This window comes from Gracilinanus agilis, chromosome 3 (assembly GCF_016433145.1).
Source record: "Gracilinanus agilis isolate LMUSP501 chromosome 3, AgileGrace, whole genome shotgun sequence".
In the NCBI taxonomy this organism is placed as follows: domain Eukaryota; kingdom Metazoa; phylum Chordata; class Mammalia; order Didelphimorphia; family Didelphidae; genus Gracilinanus; species Gracilinanus agilis.
The window spans coordinates 81,610,629-81,630,319 of NC_058132.1; the positions used below are offsets into that span (position 1 = coordinate 81,610,629).

The window sequence follows — 19,691 nt, forward strand, 5'->3', positions numbered from 1 at the left end:
TTTGGATTTGGCAAAGCTATGATTTATTTCTTTAAAAAATTATTTCCCCTCCCCCTACCAATTTTTAAAAATTCAATACCATAACTTGTATACAGAGGGAAAAAAAAAAGAAGAATTTGAGTCCCTGAACTGGTTTGGTCTTGGTTCAAATCTCTACTGCACAGAAAAATGGGGCATACATTAAATGATCATTTATAGGCATACACACACCTAATAATTTCCTCTGAGGAAACCTGATATTAGGTGAAACTACTTTGAGAGGTTTAATTTGGTAAGTATAATCTAGATGGGTTACTGACCAAAAAATGTTACTAAAGGGTTGGGCTTTAATAGATTTGATATGGAAAAATAGCTAAAGCAACCTTTTGAGGGAGTGTGGCTGTATTAAGCTACTACTAGCAATGAAAATTCATTCCTAGATAGTCTGGGGAGTTTACACCTGGCACCAGCCCTGGTATCAAGCAGGACCCAAATAGACCTGAATGCTGACATACTTCTGCTTTTTGGAGCCTTTGTGAGTTTTCTCAGATTTTTCGGTTGATCTCTCTCTTGAGTGGCTTGAGTCTCGGGAATCCACTGATTCTCTTGACTTATCTCGTTTAAGATCTCGTTCCTTATGTTTTTTACGACGTTCAATATCAAGGCGAAGATCAACAGGGTCATCTTTGTATTTTCCCTCAGCCTGCAGAGAAAGAAAGAATTAAGAGTTAAGGCTCTTAGACTATAAATCTATCAATATATTAGTCACCCTAAAAAAACCAGTTTTCACTGCAGGGATATTATGAAGGGGGAGGGAATGATAAGAATACTAGTAAACATATCCCAGCTGCACAAGTGACTTAATGTCCCTTCCTAACAAGAAGCTTAGGGCATTTATTTAACCTAGCAAGAACAAGACCTATTCAAAACAAAACAGAACAAAACGTTATAGGAAGCTAGTTAATTTCCTACTACTGTATATAAACCATGGAGATGGACTTGAACATGCCAGCTTGTCAATAGCCAAAGATAATCTACAGGATGAGAATTCTAATGTGAGAGCCTTCTCCCCCAACTCTTTTTCCCTGAGGGGCAGGGCAGATCAGGCACTGGTCTGTGTGCACAGAACCACTATGTATACAACCAAGAATACCTGATGACATTTGATACAGGCTGAACTCAAGATACATTCCTAATCTGCTATTAAGGCACTTCGATAAACTTGGGAAATATCTCAAAGCACCATCTGGCCTAGAAAGCAGGGAATGGAGGGTCTGAGCAGATTATCCTAATATTACCTCTACAGATGTTGAGAAATTTTCCTTATAAGGAGGCTGAATAATTCAAAACAATGGAAGTGGCAATAATTGGAAGGAGTTTATATATTTAAAAAAAAAAGGCAAATTACACAAAAATATCTACCTTCTGGATACTTAACAAAGAAGCAACATTACAGAGATGTAGTACAGTTACATATTACACCCCGATAATGGCTTCTAAAAAGAAATCATCTGTTGTGGCAGATGATTTTTTTCATTCAAAACCAAGGAAAAGGGAAACTACAACGTGACTTCAGATGTAAATGTAAAACCAAAAAATTACATTCATTTCAGACATAATCCCTCAAACTATGCACGAATGACAGAGGGGACAGAAAAGATGAGTTTAGTTACTTTTTAGCTATTCAAATTTTACTTAATTCAAACTTAAAACTACAAACTTGGAATCTTAGCCACAAGAAGAAGAGGTGGAAGTTACTTATCTCTTCCTGGTGGAAACAGATTTTGTTGCCATGGTACTTTTAGTAGCAGTTTTATTTATTTATTTATTTTTTTGTACACTTCTCTAGGAAAGAGATTTTATTATCTCTACTCAGGCACCAAACTACTCCCAGCAGCAGGAATGGTCATTGACAAAAGTAGCCACTATTCCCTTAGGGAGTGTAAATGTATTATACAGCTCCCCCCCAAGAACATGAAGGACAAAATTTCTTCCACAGTTTAAAAAAAGTTTTTGTTTCATATAATGTCAAGCTGATATTTAGAGGAGAAAAAAACAGGTTCATCATATTTTTCTGATTTAACAAGTTTTTGTTTTCTTTCCTTTTTTTTTTTGAAAGCTTGAAAATAAGTATGTGAAAACTAAGGTTTCAGCAAGATGGAAAATATTTAAAATTTTAATCATAAACATACATGAAGAATGACTGAGGCTTAAAAAAAAAACAATAACAACAAAAACTCAAGCTAAATTCATAATACATTTAAATTCCCCATACTACTATTCACAGCAGTCTAAATGTAGCTGGGCTGGGCAGCAGTAAAGTAACAATAAGGGACAAATGATATGGGTACAACGTTAGAACACACTGGACTAGTTGTGTATTAACAGTTTTACTCAGCATAAAAACAAATAAAAGTTTTATTTTCCTCTCTCTGACATGCATGTCTTTTTGAAATCATGGTTGGAAATAGCGCATGTATACAATTGATTTGATAATACTTACAAGCAGAAAAATATCACAAAAAGTTTCTTCTCTCATCATGGGCACTTGTTCCAAAACTCCTCTCTTTTTTTTCTCAATCTCACCTCAATAGACTTTGGGGTCATTTACCATATTCTAACCACTTCACAAAGGTTGTTGATACATTTAATAAAAATTAACCCTTTGTAGTTCATTTTTAGAATTATGCCCATCCTTAAAAGAAAAACACAAACTTAAGTAGAGAGTAATTTAAACAAAAACATTTCTGTTAAGTTCATGCCCAACGCACTCATTTTGTTGAAATTACTGATGAAAGCGACAGTTCACCTTGTAGCCAGGTTCCCGGGTGCTTTTCATCTCGTCATGAGTCAAACCATGTTTTCTGAATGTACTGGGAGAAATATCTATCCTCCTAGGAAATTAACAAAACAAAACCCAAGTCAATATTTTCTAATGAAACTCAATCTCTCACCTTCTCATCTTTAGGTGCTCTCTGTAACCACTCACCTACAAAATTCAGATTCACTTAATATCTACTATGTGCTAGCCATTCAGGGGGACAGTGATAAATAAAGTTTCTACTTATGCAATTTATCAACAGGAAAGAAAATATCTTTGAAGAGTCTCAGAATAGAGGAGAGAGAGAGAGAGAGGGAGAGAGAGAGAGAGAGAAAGAACGAGAACGAACCATGGAGGGGAAGACAAGAATTTTTAAGTCCTATCTCTTTACACGCAGTAGCCCAGTGCCTGAGATAACTCCCTAAAACTCTCAAGCTGTGGGTGTGGTGTTGAGCTTCATTAGTGTAGAATTTTCAAACAGAGTTCCCTATTTCTGTCTGATATAAAATATAGATCTGGACCATAGCATCCCTCCACAAACCGCCACCCAAAAACTCAACAAGCCTACCAAGACTGTGTGTGCAAATTACTCAAAACAATATAAAGAATTATGAACTCAGATGAAAAAGTCAAATCAAACTGATGATGTGGAATCCCAATTTATATCTGATGGTTCTACATCCAGGGCTTAAGTTCCAAGAACCAACTTCATCTCCCACTGTTTTTTCCTCAGGCCCACAGAACAGAGCTGGCTACTGAATGCCCAGCCCCTAACACTTTTTTTTTTTAAACCCTTAACTTCTGTGTATTGGCTCATAGGTGGAAGAGTGGTAAGGGTAGGCAATGGGGGCAAGAGACTTGCCCAAGGTCACACAGCTGGGAAGTGTCTAAAGCCGGATTTGAACCCAGGACTTCCCATCGCTAGGCCCGACTCTCAATCCACTGAGCTACCCAGCTGCCCCAGCTCCTAACACTTTTAACAAAAAACAGAACCTTTAGTGCCTAAACATGCCTCTTCTGCCTAATGCAAAGGGCAGAAGATGACTATTTTAATGAAAAACCACCCAAAGTAATGTCTAAATCAGAATACAACTTTCTTGGAAATCATCAACTTATAGTGCCTAATAAACAGAGAAAAATTTCAGAAATTTGCTAAATTAATTCATTATACTGGACTAGCACAATTCTGAAGGACTTATGACAAAGAATGCTATCCATTTCCAGAGAAAGAACTGCTGGGGTTGGAATGCAGATCAAAGCATCTTATCTTTTACTTTAGTTATGTTTTTATTTGGGAATTAGGCTTTATATGAGTATTCTCTTACAACAATGAACACCATGGAAATATATATGTGTAATTCAGCTCAAGTTGCTTACCATCTCTGGGAGGAGGGAGGATGGGATGAAGACAATTTGGATTTTATAATGTCAGAAAACATGCAGAAAATTGTTATTACATATAATTGGGAAAATATCCTTTAAAATGTAAAAAACCAAAAACAAACAAAAAAATACCAGACTCCTACATCATCCCCTCAATATTTTGCAGCTTCTTTTTTCAGAAAAGCCACAAACATGTTTAAGAAAAACTCAAAAGTAAGCTAAAGAGGAGAGCCTGGTACAGTGATGGTGATACCAAAGGTGGCATGCCAAGTGCTCTCTGTGGGCACACATCCCCTGCCCTCTGCAGCCAATGGGAGAACTTTCGTGCGTGCGTGCGTGCGTGTTGGGGGGGAAGAGAAGAATATGGACATGGTGGTGGCACAGCACTGTCTCTAAACAGTTTGTCATCACTGCCCTAGCCCCTTTTGGCCTATCTCCCTCAAGACCCAGAACAGCTCATGTATGGCCTGAAACAAGCTTCCATTAAAAACCTCCATTAAGAGGATCATATTCCCCACCTGTGAATCTCTGGGCTCTTCTTGTTTTTAGCTGCATCCTGTTCTGTTCCCCTCTTTAGGTATTTAGTAAAACGTTCATTCAATGTCATTCCTGAGGATCCAAAATGATGCTCTGTGGAAGATGGAAAGAAACACAAACCATGATTATTGCAATGCAGGATAGTATTGGTAGGATGCACAAAGGATCTAGAATCAAGATTACTCTAGTTCAGATCCCTCCTTTAATGCTTACTAGCTGTGACCTTGGGCAAGTTCTTTAACTTTCCTGGGTCTTGGTTGGTTAGGGGGTTGGACCAGATGGGCTCTAAACCAACAATTGTGTGGGCTTCAGTTTAAACTTGATGCAGAGTGAATGTATCATATATAAAAATCCCAAAGGTTAAGGTAAACTTTATTACAAACAAAAGACATTTATCAAAACATTTGTTTGCAGAGCACAGAAGGAGGTACTGGAGGAGATGCCAAGTTTACAGAACTCCAGTGCCACTCATTTCTGTAGTAGTCAAGGTAATAGGGCTGGAGAGGACTTCTCTTCCTGAAGTACAAAGGCTCCTCCTTCTTAAACAAAGCTTTGCAGATGTGCCACAAGTCTGAACTAGCCAGGCTCTGCCTAACCCTGGCTGTACTCCTGATTTTGATCTCTTCCCATAGCACATAAAAACTCCTCCTCTAAATTATCTAAGAAAGATAAAAATTGATCCAATTTCTATGGAATAATTTAAGTCCTTAAGAAAAATACTCGAAGGACAATTTTATCACATGGTCAAAGAAACAACATCATTTTGGGAAATCAAGGAGGAAGAGGGAAAGGCATCATTAAGATCTGTTATAAGAAGCTTATAATCAGAAGCTCTGTTCTTAGGCCAGAAGTTTGGGAAGAAAAAGAAGAGGAAATCTGAAAAATATTTTTACTATACATACTCAACTCTCTATATATACTTCTAGTGTAAAAGTTTTAACCACTCTCACCAGACATCAGTAATTAGCACTTGAAACCCCATAATTTGCTGCACTGGTGAGGTAGCCCCAGAGGCAATTCCCTCATAGCAGTCAAGGTCTTTAAAGACCTTCCTAATAGGATGCCTAGTTCAACTAAACAAGGGACAAGAGAAGAGGCCTGATGGGTCACTTGGAAGAGGACTAAGGCTCCCCCTCCTCTCCCCAAATGATCTTCTTAGAGGAAGGCATGGGAAATTATAGACTCACCTTTAACATGGTGAACAATAGTCACAATGTGCTGGGCAAACAGCTCTGAGGGGCTCCGCTGAGACTGAGCAGACTGTATATGCTGGAAAATGGAGCGGAATTCCTGATCTTTTTTGTTGCTATGGACTAGATCTCGACTGAGTTTGCGTTCCTGAGCCAATAAGCCACTGGGACTAGAATAGAAAAATGAGAGAAGAGAGAGAGAGATTTAAGGAAAATGCACACAGAAAACCAGTATGACTAAAGACCAAGTGCCCAACAACTGTATCAGTGTGACCTAAAGGCAATCACTGTAGTAGCCCTGCCCATCTGGTATCTAGCTGATCCTCTGGAGGTCAGTTAAGAATGTCTGAAGAACCCTCAAATAAGTCTCCCCTCCCCCCAACATCCCAGGGAGGCCTTCTTTGGGCACATGGCATCAAGGCCCAGGAGCAGGAGGAGGTAGGGACTAAACTCAGCCCAGGATAGGCCTAGCTGGGAGCAGGCCCAAGGGGCGCAGGCCAAGGCAGAGACCAGGCCCAGGAGGAGCAGGCCCTGCCAGGAGGAGAGGAGGGAAGGACCCTCACACTCTCTTAGTCCCAACCCCAGCCCCAGGTGGGCAGGCAGGCCCTCCAGAGAGGCCGGCAGGCCAGGACAGGGGGACCCCTGCTCACTCACTCCTTCCTTGAAGCAGCCATCTTGCCTTCTGCCCTGCCCTACGGCGCCCCCTAGGGCCCAAGGGCAGCTGCTGCCCTGAGGCTGCCTGGGAGTTGGGGATGGCTGGCCTACCCTCCCCCCACCCTCTCAGGCCTGCCTCCCTCCCTGGCTGCCTCACCGGGCCAGGTCCTCATCAAAGGAGTCCATGCGCACGTTGACCTGGGCCTCTCGGGTGATGGAGAAGGAGGACTTGCCCAGGGGCAGGCTCTCGGCCCTGGCTGGGCCCAGCTTATCGCCAGGGGCAGCAGTAGCCGGGGTGGTGGCAGTGGCCTTCCTGGGTGGTGGAGGTGGTGGCGATGAGCTCTTCTCCGGCAGGGCCTTGTAGGCAGTCACCCGGAAGTTCTTCTCCGGCACGAAGCCCCGGTGCGTGGTGGCCTCGGTCCTCTTGGTGGCCGCCCGCTCTTCCTTCTTGGGCCGGTCGCTGTAGGTGTCATCCTCCAGCTCCTCAGCCTTTCTCTGCTTCTCCTTACCCCCTGGCATGTACACCAGGCCTTCCCACTTGCCGGGCCGCTCGTCCTCCTGGCCTTTGCTGGTGCCTGCGATGACTTTGGACATAAATTTGGGCTCATCCTCAAACTCTGACTCCTTGCGGCCCTTGGCCTTCTCCTTGTCTGACTCATCCATCTCCTCCTTGTGGAACTCAGCCATCTTCTTCTCAAAATCATCTCGGAGTTTATATCTCTTGGGCGACTGACTGCCCCTAAAAGGTTTCTCAGCATCAGCTTTGGGAGCAAAAGGGTCAGGCTTCACTTTTGGATCTCCCAAGCCCAACTCAGAGAAGCTCCCTTTCTCTTTTATTTTTTCCTTATCAACATTTGTTAGTTTCTGTTCCTTATCTTTCCCATTCTCAGACTTCTGCTCTTCCAGATACCTATTTATAGAAATATAAACATATACATACAAAAAAGATTTCTTAAGCAATCTGCTTAGTTAATAGGCTTTGGGTTTTTGTTTTTTAAGTTCCTCGAGAACTTTTGCTTCCAAAGTTGCCAAAAGTTTTACAATGGAGCTAATTTTTAATATATTTGTTAAATCTCATGTAGATTTGTGAACCTAATTCTAAAGAAATGTATATAGGACATGGGAACGTATGGCAAAAAGAGCAAAGAGGGAATAGCAGAGGGCATTTTTAAAGTACTAAAAGAATCAACTTACCTGTATAGACTTAAGTCTATGAAAAAAAAATTAAGGTCTTACCCAACACCTCCACTCAGCCATTTATAAATCTACTTTCAGCAGAGTTAACACACCAGAACGTTCAACCTTGGATTGTTTTGCTTTATATAATACACATTGGAAATAAAAGTCTCAAAAGCGACTTCAAATTTGATGCAAGTCGCTTAGAAGATCTAAACATCTCATCTACTGCAAATACAAATAAAAACAAATGTTAATGTGGGGTTTTTCTTGTGGAAAATGAATCTCATAATAAATTCTTCTAATGAGGATAACTGTCTACAAACATGGTATGAGAACCGCTTAAAAATGTATTTATTGGGGGCAGCTGGGTAGCTCAGTGGATTGAGAGCCAGGCCTAGAGACGGGAGGTCCTAGGTTCAAATCTGGCCTCAGACACTTCCCAGCTGTGTGACCCTGGGCAAGTCACTTGACCCCCATTGCCTACCCTTACCACTCTTCCACCTATAAGACAATACACAGAAGTTAAGGGTTTAAAATTTAAATTTATTGAGAACTGAACAAGGGAGGTATGGTCCACTGCATTGGGATAGTTAAAGTAAGAGTATCTACTGCACTGAAACAAAAACAAAGCATCAGAGGGAGGTTAGGCATCTCCAAAAAAATGTCAATAAACATACTCTTCAGGGAGAAAAAAGACTCAAGGGCAGAGCAATGGAAAGGACACCTGCCAGGGGAGGCCAAGTAAAGTCAACGGCAGAGTATACTCTCCAACAGCCACAAGCCCATGGGCTATTCCAGTTGCCCTTTCCCTCAAAACACTCACACAAAAAAGAAACAAGATCCACATTCCACTCACCGTGCAGATAGACAGGGGTATTTTGCCACGTCCTCTCTTAAAATGCAGCCTGGTGGCTTTTTATTGGGATACACACCCACCTTGCAGTTTTAAAATAAGGCATTCCTGGGCATAAGCCTTGGACTTCCCCATTCTGCCCAAATCTCCTGAGTTGAATTTTGTGAGTAAGCAGCTCTTCACAATGATGGGCTGGTGCAGATCGGTCATAGTAGATGGTGGATACTAGCAGGTGAATGCTAACCGTTCCAATGGTCATTCACTTTGGCAAAGACCATACTTTTTGATGGCTGACCCACAAAGCTCTACTGCTCTCTGGCTTATAGACACATTGGCAGATTCCAAGGCAAATTTTAAATGTGAAAACACCATGGCAGAGTAGTCTAAAGAAACTTTATGCTGCAATACAAATTCAGGAAGGTAGGAAAGCTAGAGTTAAGCTAAAGATTTCCTTGTGTAACTTTTGTCTTTTTTTTTTTTTTTAACTTTGCTAAACAAAGTTTCAGGGAACAGTGTTACCTTGCTACTATTAATCAGAAATTTGACTTGGAAAACAAAACCACTATTTCCTTCACCACAAATAGCTTTTGGCATCTATACCACATTAAAATCGATAATCAGCTGGTATACCACATGACACAAAACAAGACAAGAAAAACGTGATACTTGCCTCTTTGAATATGCTGCTCCTCCTGGAGCAGATGCTTCCTCCTTCTGTGATGATGAGCCGTATGTGGAACCAATGGCTGGGGGACTCTTACCCACAGGGCTCTTTTTGGATGGGCTCAAGCCCCCAGCACCATGATCAAATTGGCCTTGGTGAGCTCCAGCCTGAAAGCCAGTGCTGCTCTGCAGAGCCGAGCCCATCTGAGAAGGTGTGGAGAGTGGAGGGCTGGATTTCTGTACAGGGCTAGGTCGAGGAGACCGCCGCCTCACCACCACTGACTGGAGAGGGCTTTTGAGGGCAGGGCTACGCTCTCGGGGGCTCAGCTCAGACACAGCAGCTCTTGATGCTGAGCCAGCACCATAGGTAGTGGCCTCAGGCCATGGCTTTGAGCTCTCTGATGGTTTGGCATCCTGAGAGGTACCTCCAGGGAAAGGCTGCTCCTTGGAATCATCACCTTGATTATCTCCAGCAGCCTGTGATGGCCTGTTATCCTTGGAAGATGATTTTTTCTCCTTTACAGATTTGCGCTTAGAAGATTCAACTCGGCTATGGTTAGAGGAAGATCGAGAAGATGAAGAGCGCCTTGACCTGTCAGAGGAAGACTTATCAGAGTTTCTAGAATGGCTCCTAGACCTGGGTGAAGGGGACCTTCTCTTTGGGGACCGAGATCGAGAGCGGCCCCGTCGAGGACTATATGCTTGGCGGTAATTCTGCCAATTTGACCGGTAGTTTCCATAGCCGCCTCGGTTATACTGGCCCCACGGATAAAAGCCTCTGTTGCGACCACGGAAATAATAGGGCCTTCTATAGCCTCGGTTGTGACCTCGGAAATCTCGGTTCTGATATACTCTTGGATGATTCCTTTCTCTGTTATGAGCTGGAGAATATGATCTGGAACGGGACCTAGAACTGAAAAGAGGGAAAAGAGTTTCTACTTTTGATCCAGCTACTTTCACGGGGGAAAAAAGTGTCATGTTCTTCCTAAAAATCCTGACAAAGATACTCTTGAATGATATCTGCTTCCCAAGGACATTGTTCTTCATTTGCTTTTTGATGCTAAAAGCAAATATTCAAAAATAATTCACCTCACTACTCGAATGGATTATTATGGGTCCATAATCACTGATAAAGATTATGACTTTGTAAAAAAAGGCAAAAAACTCCATTTAAGCAAGCTTGATGAGATGTTAAAATAGTTTTCTTACTCCTGAAATAAATGAAAACCTACGGTTACATAAAGTATCATTTATTTCTTAATTCAAATAAAGCAAATACTTTTGCACAGTATTTGCAAAGTATAGCTTCAACATTAAAAAAAAAAAGTATTAGGGGATATGCTCATTCTTTTTAGATTCCTCAGAATGTTTAAATTCTTTAAATCATACGGGAAAAAAACTTTAAAACATATGGGGGAAAAAAATTGAAACAGAACAAATTAAAAAAACCTTAGGTAAAGACCAAATTGGAAATAATTAAAAACCAAAGGTGAAATTAATAAAATTGAAAGTAAAAAAAATTATTGGACTAATAAAAACTAGGAGCTGGTATTTTGAAAAAATAAAATAAAATAAAGTATTCATTAATCTAAGTTAAAAAAAAGAAGAGAGTCAAATTAGTATCATGAATGAAAACAGTGATCTCATCTCTAATATGAAGAGGAAATTAAGACAATTATTAAGAGCTATTTTGCCCAATTATATGACAATAAATATAACAATATAGGCAAAATGGACGAATATTTACAAAAATATAAATTGCCTAGATTAACAAAAGAGGAAACAGAATATTTAAATAATCCCATATCAGAAAAAGAAATTGAACAAGCCATCAAGGAACTCCCTAAGAAAAAATCCCCAGGGCTAGATGGATTCAGAGGTAAATTCTATCAAGCATTTAAAGAATAACTTATCCCAGTACTCTACAAACTATTTGACAAAATAAGCAAAGAAGGAGTCTCACCAAACTCTTTTTATGATACAAATATGGTACTGATTCCCAGGCCAGGAAGACCAAAAACAGAGAAAGAAAACTACAGACTACTGGTTCCCAAACATTTTCGGCCTACCGCCCCATTTCCAGAAAATATTTTACTTGGTGCCCCCTATCACATACTATCACTGCCCCCAAATGGACCTGTGACCATCACTGTTCCCCTGGATTGCTGCAGCACCCACCAGGGGGCGGTGGTGCCTACTTTGGGAATCACTGCTGCCTGCTATAGACCAATCTCTTTAATGAACACAGATGCAAAAACATTAAATACTAGCTAAAAGACTATAGCACGTTATCATATAGATTATTCACTATGACCAGGTGGGATTTATGCCAGGGTTGCATGCAAGGCTGGTTCAATATTAGGAAAACCATCCACATGACCATATCAACAACCAAACTAATAGAAATCATATGATTAGCTCAATAAATGCAGAAAAAAATCTTTGACAAAATACAATACCCATTTCTATTGAAAATGCTAAAAAGCATAGATATAAAAGGGTCTTTCCTCAAAATAAGCAGTATTTATTTAAAGCCATCAAATATCATTTGAAATGGAGATAAGTTAGAAACCTTCCCAATAAGATCAGGAGTAAAACAGGGATGTCCATTATCAACACTATTATTTAACATTGTACTAGAAATGCTAGCAATAGCAATTAGAGAAGAAAAAGAAATTGAAGGGATCAAAGTAGGCAATAAGGAAACTAAACTATCACTTTTGCAGATGGAATACTTAAGAGAATTCAAGAAATCAACTAAAAAGCTAGAGGAAATAATTAATAAATTTGCAAGATACAAAATAAATCCACATAAATCATCAGCATTTCTATATATTTCCAACAAAACTCAGCAGCAAGAGTTAGAAAGAGAAACTCCATTAAATATTAATTTAAATAAAAATTAAATCACTCTAGCCTAGGGGGCTGTTGGGTAGAGCCAGGCTTAGAGATGGGAGATCCTAGGTTCAAATCTGGCCTCAGCTACTTCCCAGCTGTGTGACCCCGGGCAAGTCACTTAACCCCCATTGCCTACCCTTACCACTCTTCTGCCTTGGAGCCAATACACTGTATTGACTCCAAGACAGAAGGCAAGGCCCTAAAACAAACAAACAAACAAATAAATGAAATAAAGTCGCTCTAGCCCAGGGATGGGCAAACTACTCCCCCCCTCCAGGCCAGATTGGGGGGAGGGGCCCCCTGAAATATTCTATCCTTCTGGAAGACATTATTCTTAATCTGATGAATACAATGAGTAAGATACAATACAATGAAACTTTGAAAGAGCTGCCTTAGAAACAGACTGACAGATAAGCATTTCCTTTCCTTTGGCCCCCTCTTTAAAAAGTTTGCCCATCACTGCTCTAGACAATATAAAATATTTGGGAATCTATTTGCCAAGACAAACTCAGAAATTATATAAACATTACTACAAAACACTTTGCACACAAATAAAAACAGATCTAAACAACTGGAAAAACATTAATTGCTCATAGGTAGGATAAGCTAATACATTCCTATCAAACTACCAAAAAAACTACAGAATTAAAAAAATTTATAACAAAGTTCATCTGGAAGGAAAAAGATCAAGAATATCAAGGGAACTGATGAAAACAAAATGTGAAGGAAGGAGGCCTAGCAGTACCGGGTCTTAAACTGTACTATAAAGCAGTGATCATCAAAACAATAGGGTACTGGCTAAGAAATAGAAGGGTGGATCAATGGAATAGACTTGAGGTAAATGACCTCAGCAAACTAGAGTTCAATAAACCCAAAGATTCCAGCTTTTGGGACAAGAACCCACTATTTGACAAAAAACTGCTAGGAAAATTGGAAAACAGTATGGGAGAAATAGGTTTATATCAATATCTCACACCCTTTACCAAGATAAATTCAAAATGGGTAAATGACTTAAATATAAAGAGAGAAATTATTAGCATAATTAGGTGAACATAGAATAGTATACCTGTCAGATCTATGGGAAAGGAAAGAATTTAAGACCAAGCAAGAATAATTTTGATTATATTAAATTAAAAAGATTTTGTATACAAATAAAACCAATGCAACCAAAATTAGAAGGGAAGCAATTAACTGGGAAAAATTTTTTATAATAAAAACCTCTGCCAATGGTCTAATTTCTCAAAATTATGAGAAACTAAGTCAAATGTATAAGAAATCAGGCCATTCCCCAATTAACAAATAATCAAGGGACATGAATAGGCAGCTTTCAGATGAAGAAACCAAAACCATTAATAATTAATTAATTAGTGAAATGCAAATAAAAACAACTCTGAGATACCACTATCTCATACCTAGCAGATTGGCCAATATGACAATAAAGGAAAATAATAAATGTTGGAGGGTATGTGGCAAAATTGGGCAATGCACTGCTGATGAAATCGTGAATTAATCTAACCATTCTCGAAGGCAATTTGGAATTATGCCCAAAAGGCATTAAAAGAATGCATGCCTTTGATCTAGCAAAACCACTTGGGTCTGTACCCTAAAGAGATAATAATGAAAAATGTTTGTACAAAAATATTCATAACCGCTTTCTTTGTGGTAGCAAAAAACTGGAAAATGATGGGGTTTCCCTCAATTGTGGTATGTAATGGTGATGGAATACTATTAACGCTGTAAGGAATGATGAACTGGAGGATTTCTATATGAACTGGAAGAACCTCAATGAACTGATGTAAAGTGAAATGAGCAGAACCAAGAGAACTTCATACACAGAAAGTGTGGAACTATCCAATGTAATGGACTTTACTATTATTAGCAATGCAATGATCCAGGACTTATGCAAAAGAATGTTATTCACAGCAAGAGAAAGAACTGTGGGAGTAGAAATGCAGAAGAAAAACATATGATTTATCACTTATTTATATGGTATATAATTTGGGGTTTTGGTTTTAAAAGATTGTTCTATTACAAAAATGAATAATATGGAAATAAATACCAAGTGATAACATTTATATAACCCAGTGGAATTGCTTGTTGGTTCCAGGAGGGGGGGAAGGAAACAAAATGAATCATGCAAACATGGAAGAATATAAAAAAAAATTTTAATGCACATAAATTATATGGGGATAGAAAGTAGCTGAAAAATTTAAAATTTGGGAAGACAAGTGCCATACTGTTTGTATTTATGCCCCCAATTGTAATAGTGCCTGAGACCCTGATCTCTATATATCAGACCTTTCCTGGCTACAGTAAATTTACTTGCTTCTCAAGCAAGCTAGATCTTACACCTATCTGGATCAATTCTATGGCATTCAATAGAATCCCTTAAACAGTTGGATTGGCAAAACACTCTAACCACATAATTTTAAAACATCCATGGATAGTTTCTTTAAAATAAGTCAAAGGTTAAAAATATTACATTTGGCTTCACAACTTTACAACTGTCTAATATGCCCCTATGTTACCAGGAGAGGTCACTGTATCCATGAAGTTGGTATTAAACAACATCAGGAAAACCTAAAAATTCAATGCCCTAATAAGGTTGTAAATGTTTCAAAGAACTCCCTATGCTCCAGAGCAGACCCAAGTTATTTGCCAGATTTCTAGCACTGATTCTCATTTGACAAGGATGATTATAGTAGTAGTAGTGGTGGTAGTAGTAGTAGTAGTATAAAAAATGGTACTAATAATTTTGACTTTATTAATTTTAATATTAAATTTAATATTTAAATTAAATTAAAAATTTAATATGAAAATGCTTTTGTACAAACAAAACTAATGTAACCAGGGTCAGAAGGGAAACAACAAACTGGGGGGGGGGGGATTTTTGTAACAAATTTCTCTGATAAAGTTCTTATTTCTCAAACATATAAAGAACTAAGTCAAATTTATAAGAATACAAGTTATTCCCCAACTGACAAATGGTCAAAGGATATGAATAAGCAGTTCTCAGAGAAAGAAATCAACGTTATCAATAATCATATAGAAAACATGTTCTAAATCCTTCTTGGTTAGAGAAATGTAAAATAAAACAACTCTGAGGTACCACCTCACACTTATTAGATTGGCCAATAAGACATTAAAGGAAAATGATAAATTATGAAGGGAATGTGGCAAAATTGGAACACTAATGCATTGCTGGTGGAGTTGTGAACTGATCCAACTATTCTGGAGGGCAATTTGAAACAATGCCCAAAAGGCTTTAAAATAATGCATACCTTTTGATCCAATAATACCACTACTAGCTCTGTATCCCAAAGAGATTAAAAAAGGGATTCCCTCCCACTTATACAAAAATATTCACAGCTGCTCTTTTGATAGTGGCAAAGAATTGTAAACTAAAGGGATGTCCCTCAATTGGGGAATGGCTAAACAGACTGTGATATATGATGGTGATAGAATAGTATTGTGTGTAAGAAATGATGAATAAGATGACTTCAGGAAGAAATGGAAAGACTTTCATGAACTGATCCAGAGTGAAATAAGCAGAATAGGAGAACATTATACATAATAATTGAAATATTATGGGATGATCAAATGTGACAGACTTAGCTACTCTCACCAATACAATGATCCAGGACAGTTCTGAGGGACTAATGACAAAGAATGCTGCTATTCACTTCCAGAGAAAGAATGCAGATGAAAATTTTAAAGCATATAGTTTTTAAGTTGCTTATTTGGGTTTTTGTTTTATATGATTATTCAGTTACAAAAATAAACAATATGGAAATATGTTTTGCATGATAATACATGTACAACCCAGATAGAATTGCTTGCCAGCTCTGGAAGGGGATTGGGGGGAGAGAATGGAGGAAGTGAGACAACTTAAACCATCTAATTTCAGAATACTTATGTGAAAATTTGTTATTACATGTAATTGGGTAAAAAAAAAAATTTAAGTATTATTTGCTTTAAAATCATAGTGCAAAAATCTCTAAGATTTGGCATTAAATAATAAACGTTGGACAGGGTTTGTGACAGGGAGGCAGGCTTTCTATCAACAGGAAAAATTTAACATTGGACTTTGAGTAGCTATCAGAAGTATGCACTGTCAGAATGAGCCAATGAATTGATTTAAAAAAAAAATCAATTACTTCTTAGTTAAAATGAAAAGTTCTATTGGAACAGGGGCAAGTCATTGGAAAGTGACAGCAACATTATCAATAAAACATTAAAAAATCCTTAACCTTTGTTAGAATAAAATCTTAAGTCAAAAGTCTCCAGAGGAACAATAACTTCAGACTAGTAATATAACCACCAATTTTTGTTTGTTTGTTTGTTTTTAAAGGGAAGCAGCAGGGGAGGAAAGCACTGAGATGGAGAGAGATTTTACAGCAATGTGAAATTTACTGAAAAGTCTACCACATCTCAGGACAAAGACACTGAATTTAGCTCAGTGGCAGATCTCCTATTTTGTTTATGAATCTTTAAGTATTTGTGATTTAAACAAACAAATCAAAAAATCCTTTTACATAATCCTTTCCAGGCAAAGCTACTCCGACCAGCAGTGCCTGACACCAAACACTTAGGTCTCTTGCATTGGCTCCTCTGTGGCTCTGTAACAGAGGCCTCCATCAACCTCCCTTAGGGATTGTAACAAATAATCCTTGACAGAATGCAGTATACACTTTAGATTTCTAGAGGTGTGGATAGAAGTCTGTCCACACATGTACCGAAGTTTTCTTGTTTTAAAATACTACATTTAATAAAGATCCAATGTTTTTTTCAAAATTGAATTATAACAAATTACCACTTTTGCAGTGCAAGTACTCGGGTATGATTATACTCAATATAATCAACACAACTGGGTCTCAGTTTCTCATAATTCTGATTTCCTTAAACTTGGGTCTTTAGTCAAAGATAAAAATTTTTTGGCACTAGTATTTGACAAAGATGTCTTAATACAAAGTTGCTAATTGACTATTACTTAGTGCAATAAAAAAAACTTACCTTTAACACTTTCTCATGTGAAAACAGTAACAATACTATAAGAAAGAAAAAGGGCAGATGCAGGCTCTGAAACTGAATCTGACCTGATTAAAAACTATACGTGTGCACAGGCGGGGGGGGAAGGGATGTGATCCACCCAAAGCACCAAGTGGGAGTGTAATTCATGTTCACATCCTCAGGAGGCTAGTTACATCTTTATTACCATACTAGTGAGGGGCCTGCCTGTAGCACACTGCATCCAAAACCTGCGGGCCACTGTATAGATGCATAGATGTATTCTGTGAAATACATGGAAACAATCAGTTTTCTCCCATTCTGTAGCACAGCAGCTAATTACATGGCTAAACATAGTTAAAAGTGTAGGTTCTCACAACTCTGGACAATAAACTTTCCTTGTAGTGTAGGGAAAATTAAAAGAAAAATCATGAAACAGATGAGGCAGAATTGAAAACAGAGCATTAAACTGCAAATACATCTGTTTTTGGATTGGGGAAGAGGAACAAAATTAGTTACTCTTTTCCAATACTATTTTTTTTTCATGGTATGATGGTAACAAAGCAGATCTAAATCTAACCCTTAATGGATGGACTGCATCCATAAGAGGATGGAGACACACATTTCTCTTCCCCCCTTTCCTAGTCAAAGACTACAATTAATTGATTTCAGGAGGCAAAGGAGACAAGGAAAAAAGACCTGCCTAGGACCTACCCTTGTCACAAGGGTGAGAGTTCATCAAAAACACCAACCTGATGTTTAGAAGGATTCTGGGGATCATGTCCTTGGTCAAGATTTATGGTCTTCAAAATGTTTATTCTCATTTATGCCAACTGCAATCTTAAAAAGTATACTTTTAAGAGCCTCATAGTTGAGAAAAATTACATTGACTTGAATTCAAGGCTCCTGAGCAAAAAAGAAGTTGCTGAAAATACCCCTAATGATAACTGTTTTATTAAGCATAAACAAACTTATCTAGTGTTAAGTAGGAGTCTCTGATTCAGTTTTAAGCTTTGAAGCTTTAAATGATTTCCAGACAAAAACACTGTACATCAAAGTGTGGAGGGAAAAATGAAAAACAAAAAACAATTTTCTTTTAAATACTATGGAAAACAAAGGACTCATGATAAAAAAATGCCATCAACTTCCAGAGAAAAACCTTGGTCTGAATCCAAACCAAAGCAAATTTTTTTCACTTTCTTAATTTATTTTTCTATTTGAGTTTCCATCCACAAAATAATTAATGTAAAACTTATATGAGACTGCTTACCATCTCAAGGTGGAGAAAGTGTGTGTTATAAGACGACTCATTTTTTACATGCAATTGGGAGGGTGATAGATATATAAAACAACCTTAAAAAAGAAAAAAATATGGAATATTCCATCACAGAAAACAGGAGATGCAGCATTTCAGGATTCAGTGAAATATGCTGGGAAGGAAAAATTCCTGTCTCATATTTACTGGGCTATTTAAAAGCACAAGAGTGCTAGGAATACAACTAAGATGACAGCTTAAAGAAACAAGTGACCTTTTACAAAGATATTTTTAACCTCATGACCAATACACCTAAGGAAAAGTGGACTCTATATACAATTTTAAAACTGAAAGGTGTTTCCAGTAGCAAAATCTTTTTTTATCTTCTATAGTAACCTATTCAAGTTTATCAGACCTTTTAGTCAAAAATTCAAATCATACACCACATTTCCAGTAAACAATATAGAAAAATATAGACATAGAAATCAATGTCCACTTAAGATATACTCCAAAGTTGATTTCTAACTCCTTTTTCTCTGAACTTTTTCAAAAGTTGACTTTTCTTCCTTAATCTTAGCCTGGAAGAGCTGTCTCTCAAAAGAAATCATCTATCCACACAAATGAAAATTCAAATACTCTGATCAACAGAAAATTAAAAATTCAAAACAAGAAAAAAGGCAAAGTATAAAGGACTAAGTAAGACAACATGTCCATACATTAAAACCTCAATAATTCAAGTTAAGTGGAGGTAAGACTAGTTTGAATGAATAAAAAGCTCTTGACTTTAAAACATTTTTACAAAGAAGTTTGAGTTATTAGGAAGAGGCCTGAGTCTTTTCATAATTAGAAGTTAGACCAATTTTCTCCTCATCTGACCAAGCTTACACAGAGTCCACCTCATCTCTCACTGGAGTCTTGTTTCCTTAGCCATAAAATGAAAAGAGTCATCATCGCTATGGTACCTTCCAACTCTAATGTTTCAGGAAACTCTGAAATGTACTTTCATTATCTGAGATATACAGTAAAACAATCTATTGCTTGACAAAGTAACACCAATTAGAGGTCCTACCAAAACTTCTTTGATATGCAGATACAGTCAGTTTCTAATGATCATACTAACATGGACAAACAAGTGGGTGCTGCCACATATATAAAACTCAATTCCCCTGATGCAGAGCGAAAGGAGCAGAGCCAGAAGAACTCTATACACAGAGACTGATATACTGTGGTAAAATTGAATGTAATGGACCTCTGTACCAGCAGCAATACAAT

General features: G+C 38.1%; 1 protein-coding gene across 2 annotated transcripts in view; it reads right to left on the reverse strand.

Annotated features, from left to right (window-relative positions):
* THRAP3 (thyroid hormone receptor associated protein 3) overlaps nt 1-19,691 on the reverse strand; it is a 131,661-nt gene that overhangs the window by 7,950 nt on the left and 104,020 nt on the right. For both annotated transcript variants that reach the window (XM_044668052.1, XM_044668051.1), the window contains 6 exons: nt 9,267-10,172; nt 6,722-7,474; nt 5,908-6,080; nt 4,702-4,813; nt 2,789-2,873; nt 495-682 (listed from right to left, as the gene is read on the reverse strand). In XM_044668052.1, the coding sequence (XP_044523987.1) occupies nt 495-682; nt 2,789-2,873; nt 4,702-4,813; nt 5,908-6,080; nt 6,722-7,474; nt 9,267-10,172 (2,217 nt within the window). The remainder of the gene's footprint in view (nt 1-494; nt 683-2,788; nt 2,874-4,701; nt 4,814-5,907; nt 6,081-6,721; nt 7,475-9,266; nt 10,173-19,691) is intronic.